General features: G+C 41.1%; 1 protein-coding gene and 1 pseudogene across 7 annotated transcripts in view; both read left to right on the plus strand.

Moving 5' to 3' along the window:
* The window catches only part of SIMC1 (SUMO interacting motifs containing 1), a 72338-nt gene that overhangs the window by 52062 nt on the left and 8464 nt on the right, over window positions 1–11812 (plus strand). For 6 of the 7 annotated variants that reach the window (XM_017512773.1, XM_037732895.1, XM_037732897.1 and 3 more), the window contains one exon: window positions 11208–11364. In XM_017512773.1, the coding sequence (XP_017368262.1) occupies window positions 11208–11364 (157 nt within the window). Of the gene's footprint in view, window positions 1–11207; window positions 11365–11812 lie in introns of those variants that run through there. The other variant, XM_017512775.2, reaches the window with a different exon arrangement.
* Window positions 6751–7614, plus strand: LOC108292174 (annotated as a pseudogene).

The following is an 11812-nucleotide window of genomic DNA, read 5'->3' on the forward strand; positions in this document are numbered from 1 at the left end:
TTAAGTAAGCCACAGATTAATAAAATTGCTTATATACAGAGAGTGGGTGGGAATGGGGTAAAAGGAGGAAAGCTGCTGGGCTGGGTGGTAACGGTGGCAGTTAGTGGTGGTGGTAAACACTTCCCTGAGTATGCCTTTTTGTGTGGCTATAAACACTTTTTAGAGCCATGTTAACCCATTTATGCCTGCGTTTGCAAATTTTTTGTGTGAAAAAAAAATCAGACCTTGGCAATGATCTTGAGCAGTAGGATATAAACTCCCACCAGAGTAGTGTCCCAATAATAGAACACTTGGCATACATTTAATGTTTTACATAAAAAAATCAAGTTCATGGGGTGCCAAAAATGGAATACAAACAGAAACAAGTTAACCTAACTGTGTTTTAATAAAATAAAGGGGAGCTAGCATGGTGGCATGCACTGATAGTCCCAACTACTCAGGAGGCTCAGGTAAGAGGATCATTTGAGCCCAGGAGTGTGAGGCCGGCCTGGGCAACACAGCACATCCTGTTGGTAATTAATCAATAAAAGTGAGGGCAGGAGTGGCGGGACAAACCCACGTAACTTTTTATTTTATTTTAAATAATTGTAGATTCACAGGAAATTACAAAACCTATTAGAAGTATTGTGTATCCTTTACCCTGTTTTCTCCCAGCTACAAGGGGAACTATATAGTACGGTATCACAAATAGGAAATTTACATTGGTATAATCCAGTACTTTATTCAGTTCTACCCATTTTACATGCACTTATTTGTGTGTAGCTCTTTGCAGTTTTTTCACACATGTAGATTTATGTAACCATCATCACAGTGAAGATGCATAACTGTTGCATCATCACAAAGTTTCCTTGTGCTACCCCTTCATAGCCACAATTACCCATTCTCCCCAGCTCCTAGCAAACACTAATCTGTTCTCCATCTCTGTCAAAGTAACTTAAAACACAGTATTTGGATTAATTGCCATAATGGAAAAGACAAAATAAACTGAACTCTAGTTAGTAGGTTTCTTTTTCACAGAGATATAGATTAACAATTTAAAAACTATTTTATGTGTATTCTAGGGTTAAACAAATAAATGTATTGTGGATACTGAGAGCCAAGTTTCTTACTGTCAGAGAAATGAGTTACACATATGAAAAGGGGGAAGGATAGAAGGAACCCTGTGGTACTGGACTGGAATTGGAGGTATCAATATGAACTTGTGGTTTCTAATAAATATAGAGAGATATAGGAATAGATGTAGATGTGCGAGGGCTTATTTACATATATGTACACATACGTATGTATGTATTCATACGTATGTTTCCTACCTCTGCCCACTGAGAGAGCATAGAAGCAGTTATATCTTAGTAGCAGCGAGCATACCTCACTTTGTTTTGTAATTCCAGTTTACACGAAAGGAAACCAGGGCGAGCTGTGGTGGCTTACGCTTGTAATCCCAGCACTTTATGAGGCCAAGCCAGGCAGATCAGTTGAGGTCAGGAGTTCAAGACCAGCCTGGACAACATGACGAAACACCATCTCTACTAAAAATATAAAAATTATCCAGGCACAGTGGCTCATGCCTGTAATCCCAGCACTTTGAAGGCCAAGGCAGGCAGATCACCTGAGGTCAGGAGTTCAAGACCAGCCTGGCCAACATGGTAAAACCCTGTCTCTACTAAAAATAAAAAATTAGCTAGGTGTGGTGGCACGCACCTGTAATCCCAGCTACTCGGGAGGCTGAGGCAGGAGAATTGCTTGAACCCAGGAGGCGGAGGTTGCAGTGAGCTGAGTTTGCACCACTGCACTCCAGCCTGGGCAACAGAATAAGACTCCGTCTCAATAACAAAACAAAACTAAAAGCAAAGCCTGGCGCCATGGCTCACACCGGTAGTCCCAGCTACTTGAGAGGCTGAGGCAGGAGAATCACTTGAACCTGGGAGGCAGAGCTTGCAGTGAGCCAAGATCACACCACTGTACTCCAGCCTGGGCAAGGCTCTGTCTCAAAAAAAAAAAAAAAAAAAAATTATATAAATGGAATCACATGGTATGTAACCTTTTGGGACTGGCTTTTTTCATTCAGCATGATTCCCTGGTGGTTCATCCAGGTTGTGTATTTTAATAGTTCATGTCTTTTTATTGCTCAGTAGTATTCCATGGTATATCACAGTTTGGTTTTCTAACCATTTATCCACTGAAGTATATCTGTGCTGTTTACAGTTTGGGGCTATTATGAATAAATCATCTATAAACATTCATGTACAAATTTTTGTGTGAACATAAGTATTCCCTTATCTGAAGTAACTGCCCAGCAGTACAGTGTGTCATGATGGTTGCATTTTTAGTTGCGTATGTGTGTTTTTAACAGGACCTAGTGATGTGACAGTATGCATGTTTAGTTTTTTAGAAACTACCAAACTGTTTCCTTAAGTCTTTATACCATTTTACATTCCCACCAGCAATGGATGAGTGACCTAGTTTCTCTGCACCCTGGCCAGCATTTGATGTCACTATTTTTTTAATTTTAGCCATTCTGACATTCGTGTAGTGATGTCTCATTGTGGTTTTTGTTTTCATTTCTCTAATGGCTAATGAAGTTGAACATTGTTTTATGAGCTTACTTGCCATCTGTACAACTTCTTTAATGAAATACCTATTTTTTCTTGTTCTAAATGGATTGTTTGCTTTTTTATTGTTGAGTTTTGAGTGACATTATGTATTCTAGATACTAGTCTTTGTCAGATCTGTGGTTAGCAAATATTTTCTCGTACTCTGTATTTTGTCTTTTCATCCTCTTAGCAAGGTTTTCCACAGAGGAAAATTTTTGATGAAGTCCAACTTAACTTTTCCTGTTATGGATCATGCTTTTTTACCAGAGTCCTTGGGATTTTTTATGTAGATCGTCATGTCATCTCTAATAGGTAAAATTTTATTTCTTCCCTTCCAATCTGTATGTCTTTTATTTTCTTTCTTGCCTTACTGTTAAGGCTGGAACTTCCAGTACTATATAACTAGAAGAGGTGAGAATGTACATATTTGCTTTGTTCTTGATCTACAGGGAAAGCATTCAGTCCATTAATTAATGTATCAGTTTACCATTAATTATGATGCTGTTTTTTGTAGATGTTCATTAACAACTTGAAGAACTTCCCTCCTATTCCTAGTTTTTTGAGAATTTTTATCATGAAGAGGTATTGAGTTTTATCAAATGTTTTTCCTGAAAGTATTTTTTTAATGATTGCTCTTGGAATTGTAATATTATATAGCCATAACTTATCACAGTCTGCTTTGAATTAATCTTACAATCCTTAACATATAAAAATCTTAAACTGTATACTTTCATTCACCCATTCCCATCTTTTGTGCTATTACTGTCATACATTTTATTTCCACATTTGCTATAAACTCCAGGATGAAATGTTATTATTTTTGCTTTAAATATTTAGTTGCTTTTTATTATTAAATTTTTTGGTTTTGGGGTGGTTGTTTTTTTTTTAGACGAAATCTTGCTCTGTCGCCCAGCTGGAGTGTAGTGGCACGATCTCAGCTCACTGCAACCCCTGCCACCCAGGTTCAAGCGATTCTCCTGCCTCAGCCTCCTAAGTAGCTGGGACTACAGGCACGTGCCACCACACCCGGCTAATATTTTTGTATTTAGTAGAGACGGGTTTTCACCATTTTGGCCAGGATGGTCTCAATCTCCTGACCTTGTGATCCTCCCGTCTTGGCCTCCCAAAGTGCTGGGATTACAGGCATGAGCCACTGCGCCCAGCTTTGGGGTGTTTTATTGAGACAGTCTTGCTCTGTTACCCAGGCTGGAGTGTAATGGCGTAATCTTGGCTCACTGCAGCCTTGACTTGGGCTCAAACGATCCTCCTTCCTCAGCCTCCTGAGTAGCTGGGACTACAGGCACACACCACCACACCCAGCTAAGTTTTTTTAAATTTTTATTTCATACCCTGAGGGCTACTTCACTTAAATTTTTTGTAGTGATGGGGTCTGAAATGTTGCCCAGGCTGTTCTTGAACTTCTAACCTCAAGCAGTCCTCCCACTTCAGCCTCCCAAAGTGCTAAGATTACAGGCATGAGCCACCATGCCTGGAAAATTGTTTTTTCAATAAATTAAGAGGAAAAAAGAATTAAAAAAACAAATTATTTCAATAAACCTGGAGGAGGAAGGGGTAAAAAAATAAACTATTAAATTAAGAGATGGGGGTTATATTTACCCACATATTTACCATTTCTGATATTCTTCCTTCCTTCTGGAAAATCCAAATGATAGCATTGATATCATTTGATATCATTTCTCTTTTACCCAAAGAACTTACTTTTTAAAATTATTTTTGTAGGGCAGATAACAAATTGTCTCTATTTTTGTTTATCTGGAAATTTTCTTTAATTTCACCTTCATATATGAGGGTGTTTTTGCTTCATGTAATTCTGGATTAATGGGTATTGTTTCTTATTTATTTTAAATATGTGCCATTTTCTTCTGCTTGCAATGTCTCATGAGAAGCCATTAGAATTTCTTACTGTTGTTTCCCTGTATATTATGTCTTTTTTTTCTGGCTACTTTATTTTTTATTTTTATCATTTTCATTATAATATCTACATTTGGTTTTCTTTATTTTTATCCTGCTTGGGGTTTATGGAGTTTTTTGAATCTGTGGGTTATTTCCCATCAAATTGTGAAATATTTTGACCATTATTTTTTATATTGGTCAAATATATATTTTGAAATGGAGTCTCATTCTGTCACCCACTCAGGCTGGAGTGCAATGGCGTAGTCTTGGCTCACTGCAATCTCTGCCTCCCAGGTTCAAGCAATTCTCCTGCCTCGGCCTCCTGAGTAGCTGGGACTACAGGCATATGCCACCATGCCTGGTTAATTTTTTTTTTTTGTATTTTTATTATTTATTTATTTATTTATTTTGGGACGGAGTTTTGCTCTTGTTACCCAGGCTGGAGTGCAATGGCGCGATCTTGGCTCTCACCGCAACCTCTGCCTCCTGGGTTCAGGCAATTCTCCTGCCTCAGCCTCCTGAGTAGCTGGGATTACAGGCACGCGCCACCATGCCCTTTAGTAGAGATGGGGTTTCACCATGTTGGCCAGGCCGTTCTCGAACTCCTGACCACAGCTGATTTGCCCACCTCGGCCTCCCAAAGTACAGGGATTACAGGTGTGAACCACTGCACCTGTAAATATATATTTTTAATATCTTTTTGCCCCAACCTCTCTCATCTTCTGGGAATTCAAGTGTACGTATAAATTTGTTCCACGGATCACTGAGGCTCTGTGTTTTCTATTGCTGTTTTGTTTCATTTTGTTTTTTTCTCTCTCTCTGTCTCTCAGGATAGTCTTTAAAATCCCTATTCTTTTTATTCCCTCAGTGCCTAACCTGCTGTTAAGCCTATTATTGTATTTTTCAGATCTAGAGTTGACATTTGGTTCATTTTTATTCTCTTTGCTGCCAGTCTTCATCTAGTCACTCATGTACATCTTAATTTACTTGCTTGCTTTTGAAAATCTTGAACATATTTATAATAGCTGTCTAAAAGTCCCTCGCAACTAATTCCAATGTGTGTGTCACCTCTTGGTCTGTTTCTATAGGCATTTGCTTCTGGTTATGGATTACATCTTCCTGCTTTCTTTACTTGTCTGGTCATTTTTATTGTGTGCTGGACATTGTGGGCACTACATTGTTGAGAGTCTGGATTTTGCTCTTTCTTTTTTTTTTTTAAATTATACTTTAAGTTCTGGGGTGCATGTGTAGAACGTGCAGGTTTTTTACATAGGTATACACATGCCATGGTGGTTTGCTGCATTCATCACCCTGTCATCTAATTAGGTATTTCTCCTAATGCTATCCCTCCCCTATAACTGCACCCCCCACCCCTCCCCTAGTCCCCCCCACACACACAGGCTGCTTTGTATGATGTTCCCCTCTGTGTGTCCATGTGTTCTCATTGTTCAACTCCCACTTATGAATGACAACATGCAGTGTTTGGTTTTCTGTTCTTTTGTCAGTTTGCTGAGAATGATGGTTTCCAGCTTCATCCATGTTCCTGCAAAGGACATGAACTCATCCTTTTTTTTTTTAATTGCATTTTAGGTTTTGGGGTACATGTGAAGGACATGCAAGATTGTTGCATAGGTACACACATGGCAGTGTGATATGCTGCCTTCCTCCCCATCACCTGTATCTGGCATTTCCCCCCATGCTATCTCTCCCCAACTCCCCACCCCCTGCTGCCCCTCCCCTATTTCCCCTGACAGACCCCAGTGTGTGATATTCCTCTCCCTGTGTCCATGTGTTCTCATTGTTCAACACCCACCTATGAGTTAGAACATGTGGTGTTTGATTTTCTGTTCTTGTGTCAGTTTGCTGAGAATGATGGCTTCCAGGTTCATCCGTCCCTACAAAGGACATGAACTCATTTTTGATGGCTGCATAATATTCCATGGTGTATATGTGCCACATTTTCCCTGTCCAGTCTATCATCGATGGGCATTTGGGTTGGTTCCAGGTCTTTTTTAGAACTCATCCTTTTTTATGGCTGCATAGTATTCCATGGTGTATATGTGCCACATTTTCTTTATCCAGTCTATCATTGATGGACATTTGGTTTGGTTCCAAGTCTTTACTATTGAGAACATATGCAATAAACATAGGTGTGCATGTGTCTTTATAATAAAATGATTTATAATCCTTTGGGTACCTGTGGCTGACGGAGGGCGCCAAGGGCATTTTGGCAGGGAGCCGGACAATGAGAGTGTCCACCGCCCGAGCCAATAAAGCTGTACCGGTTTTGAGTGGGCGCATTTTCCGCCTCCAGGGTCGGGGTCGAGGTTCTGGTGGCAGGGCAGAGGGAAGAGCGGTTGGGCGGGGAGGCGCCGGCTCCAGACGCCGAGAGAAAGAGCTACGATTAGCTGCAGAGAGGCCACGGAGCCAGCGACCACCAACCCAGCGGAGCCGCCACCACCAAGGATACTCCTGAGGACCACAGTACTTCCACTGAGAATGTAGACGAGTCTCACCATGACCCTCAGTTTGAACCAATAGTTTCTCTTTCTGAGTAAGGAAGTGCAGGGGAAACTTTCCATTTGCCTCAGAGAACGATCTCCCAGAATGAAAAGAGTGAGGCACCGGCGACATCAGGCTTCTGAAGCACAAAGAGAAAGGGCCCCTCCGCCTCCTCATGCAGAGAGACAAGACCCTGAAAACCTGTGCCACCCACTACACCACACCAATGATGGAGCTGAAGCCCAACGTGGGTAGCAGCCATGCCTAGGTCTAGAACACTCATGCCGACTTCGCCAGTGAGTGCCCCAAGCCAGGGCTGCTGGCCATCCACTTCCTGAATGCTGAGAATGCACAGAAATTCAAAACAAAGTTTGAAGAATGCGGGATAGAGATTGAAGAGAGAAAAGAAAGCAAAAATGATCATGCTGAAAAAGTGGCAGAAAAGCTAGAAGCTCTCTCAGCAGTGAAGGAGGATATCAAGGAGGATGCTGAGGAGAAGCAATAAATCATCTTATTTTATTTCCTTTTCCTATCTTTCCTTTTTTAAAAAAAAAACATTTTACCCTGCCCCTCTTTTTCGGTTTGTTTTTATTGTGTTTCATTTTTACAAGGGACATTATACAAGGAACTGAATTCAAAAAAAAAGAAAAAGTCCTTTGGGTATATACCCAGTAATGGGATTGCTGGGTCAAATGGTATTTCTAGTTCTGGATCTTTGAGGAATCGCCACACTGTCTTCCACAATGGTTGAACTAATTTACATTCCCACCAACAGTGTAAAAGTGTTCCTATTTCTCCACATCCTCTCCAGCATCTGTTCCTATTTTACGGATCGCCATTCTAACTGGTGTGAGATGGTATCTCAATGTGGTTTTGATTTGCATTTCTCTAATGCCCAGTGATAATGAGCTTTTTTTATGTTTGTGGCAACATAAATGTCTTCTTTTAAGAAATGTCTGTTCATATCCTTTGCCCACTTTTTGATGGGGTTGTTTCTTTCTTGTAAATTTGTTTAAGTTCTTTGTAGATTCTGGATATTAGCCCTTTGTCAGATGGGTAGATTGCAAAAAATTTTTCCCATCTGTTGGTTGCTGGTTCACTCTAATGATAGTTTCTTTTGCTGTGCAGAAGTGCTTTAGTTTCATTAGATCCCATTTGTCTATTTTGGCATTTGTTGCCATTGCTTTTGGTGTTTTAGTCATGAAATCTTGCTCATGCCTGTGTCCTGAATGGTATTGCCTAGATTTTCTTCTAGGGTTTTTATGGTGTTAGGTCCTATGTTTAAATCTTTAATCTATCTTGAGTTAATTTTTGTAGAAGGTGTAAGGAAGGGATCCAGTTTCAGCTTTCTGCATATGGCTAGCCAGTTTTCTCACCATTTATTAAATAGGGAATCCTTTCCCCATTGCTTGTTTTTGTCAGATTTGTCAAATATCAGATGGTTGTAGATAAGTGACATTATTTCTGAGGCCTCAGTTCTGTTCCATTGGTCTGAATCTCTGTTTTAGTACCAGTACCATGCTGTTTTGATACTGTAACCTTGTAATATAGTTTGAAGTCAGGTAGCATGCTGCCTCCAGCCTTTGGTTTTTGTTTGTTTGTTTGTTTTTGCTTAGGATTGCCTTGGCTAGGTGGGCTCTTTTTTGGTTCCATATAAAATTTAAGGTGGTTTTTTTCAATTCTGTGAAGAAAGTCAATGGTAGCTTGATAGGGACAGCATTGAATCTATATATACTTTGGGCAGTATGGCCATTTTCACAATATTGATTCTTCCTAACCATGAGCATGGAATGTTTCTCCATCTGTCTGTGTCCTCTCTTATTTACTTGAGGAGTGGTTTGTAGTTCTCCTTGAAGAGGTCCTTTACATCCTTTGTTAGTTGTATTCCTAGGTATTTTATTCTCTTTGTAGCAATTGAATGGGAGTTTGCTCATGATTTGGCTTTCTGTTAGTCTGTTGTTGGTGTATAGAAATGGTTGTGATTTCTGCACATTGATTTTGTATCCTGAGACTTTGCTGAAGTTGCTTATCAGTTTAAGGAGATTTGGGGCTGAGATGATAGAGTCTTCTAAATATACAATCATGTCATCTGCAAATGGAGACAACTTGACTTACTGTTTTTCTAATTGAATACCCTTTATTTCTTTTTGTTGCCTGATTGCCCTGGCTCTGGCAGGCAGTTAATTTGCTGCCAGATTAGCTTTTTCCTGTTGAGGCTTGTCTAGGATTTGTGAGGATGGTTCTACAGCAGCCCTTATTAAGGAGCTACAGTCTTGAGGCTTGGTCTTTCTGGGGTTTCAGCTGAATGTCTGGGATATTCAGTGAGATCTCTCCACACTGACTCCTTGAAACACCAGTATCTTTCAGCACTCTGAGATCTCCAGAATTCCCACTCAGCTTGCAGCCCCCCAGTAGCTGTTCTCCACCAGGCTCTTGGAGCTTCCCCTACACATGTGCCTACAGGTTGCCTTTCATACATTTCCTGAGCACCCTCTTCTCTGACACAAATTCCAGACACTTCAGCTGTCCTAAACTCCAGCCTCTGTTTTGTCTGCCCAAGAACCCCACTCTCTTCTATTTTGGACCCACACCTTCCTCTGCCTTAATTAGAAAATGCTCCCAGGAAGAAATCTGGGGTAGGTGAAGTTTACCACCTTTGTTTCCCTTCTCTCAAGAATCACAGTCCTGCCGGGCACAGTGGCTCACACCTATACTTCTAGCACTTTGGGAGGCCAAGGCAAGTGGATCACCTGAGGTCAGGAGTTCGAGACCAGCCTGGCCAACATGGTGAAACCCCATCTCTACTAAAAATACAAAAATTAGCTGGGCATGGTGGTGGGCACCTATAATCCCAGCTAGTTGGGAGGCTGAGGTAGGAAAATCACTTGAATCTGGGGGGCAGAGGTTGCAGTAAGCTGAGATCACACCACTTCACTCCAGCCTGGGCAAGAGTGAAACACCATCCCAAAAAAAAAAAAAGAATCACAGTCCTTTGTAGTAAGTTTTCCAATGCCTGAAGATGGTTATTTCCTATATTTTCACTGGTTTAATCATTGATTATGACAGAAGGGAAAGTCCAATACCAGCTACTGTGTTGAGGCTAGATCTAGACGTTGGCCTTTTAATGTACCTTGTTTTTAAATTTTTAATTCCACCTACAGTTCCTACTGTGTTCCATATATTGAAATTACGTTCTTGTCCTTTGTAGATCTCTGAGTTTACCATCTATAGATTATAAAGCAAGCCCTGGCATAAAAATCAGAAGAGAAAATAATTTCAAATAAAAAAATTATTATGGCCACGTACAGTGGCTCATGCCTATAATCCCAACACTTTGGGAGTCCAGGGTGGGAAGATTGCTTGAGTCCAGGAGTTTGAGACCAGCCCTGATAACATAGCCAGATCCCATCACTACAAAAAAATAATTAGCCAGGGACAGTGGAACATTCCTGTAGTTCCAGCTACTTGGGAGGCTAAGGTCGGAGGATCGCTTTGAGCCCAAGAAGTTGAGTCTGCAGTGAGTGATGATCATGCCACTGCACTCTAGCCTGGGTGACAGAGTAAGACCCTGTCAGAAAGAAAGAGGGATTGAGGGTGAAGGTGGGGAGAGAAAGAGAAGGAAAGAAAGAAAAATACCTCTTGAGGTTTTTTTGCTCCTCCTAGACCACTCTCACCAGTGCTGCTGCCTCCATAGGAAGGCACTTCCACTTCCCTGACCAAATGTGCTCTCTCTTCTGTTTATCTCTGGAGCACCACTCGCATTCTGTGTACAAGTACGCTTGCCCTGCACTTTCTTTAAGTTCCTGTTGCATACCCCTTCCCCCTGTTCAACTATCAGCTTTTTGAGAGTGGTTCCCTCTTTTATTTATCTTAATATTCCTTGTTATGCCAAATAGTATTTGGTACATCATAGGCATTCAGAAATATTCCCATGATTCTCATAGTTATAGTGTATTATTTTTAATGTCTTCTAAACTTGTCCTTTTCAAAAGTGAAAGACTTTTTCCTCATTCTAGCAGTTGTTAATCCTGGACAAATCCATTTCTGCCCTGTCTGCAGGTTTTGTGATTCTGTAGGCCTCCATGGTATTCCTTCTTAATTGTCTTTTTTAGGGCGAATGTTGAACATTCAGGGTGAATTGTGGCTTATGTTCTTTGAAGTATACTTGTGATTAACTCTCTCTTCCTCTTACCTACACAGAGAGATGTTCTTTACTACCATGGAAAGCCACCTTCTGCGCTGCAAAGTGTTAGAAATCATATTCCTCCACAGCTGCGAGACACCCACCCGCTTGCCCCTGTCTCTGGCCCAGGCCCTCTACTTTCTGAACAATTCTACGTCACTGCTCAAGTGTCAGGTACATTTCTTCCTGCCCAATTCCAGGCCTAGAGCACCTTTCTTTGCTCTAGGCCCAAATCCTTCCCATAGGATTTCAGCTTAAAACACAACTGTTTGGGCCAGGCACAGTGGCTCATGCCTGTAATTCCAGCACTTTGGAAGGCCGAGGCAGGTGAATCACTTGAGGTCAGGAGTTCGAGACCAGCCTAGCCAACATGGCGAAGCCCCATCTCTACTAAAAATAACAAAAATTAGCTGGGCGTGGTAGCAGGCACCTGTAGTCCCAGCAACTTGGGAGGCTGAGGCAGGAGAATCGCTTGAACCCAGGAGCCAGAGGTTGCAGTGAGCCAAGATCACACATTGCATTCCAGCCTGGGCAACAAGAGTGAAATTCCATCTAAAACAAAAAAAGCCAACTATTTGAGCATTCTGTAAAGGTGAATTGAAAACTGTACCAAAATTTTTTT

This window comes from Cebus imitator, unplaced genomic scaffold, assembly GCF_001604975.1.
Source record: "Cebus imitator isolate Cc_AM_T3 unplaced genomic scaffold, Cebus_imitator-1.0 Scaffold478, whole genome shotgun sequence".
NCBI lineage: Eukaryota > Metazoa > Chordata > Mammalia > Primates > Cebidae > Cebus > Cebus imitator.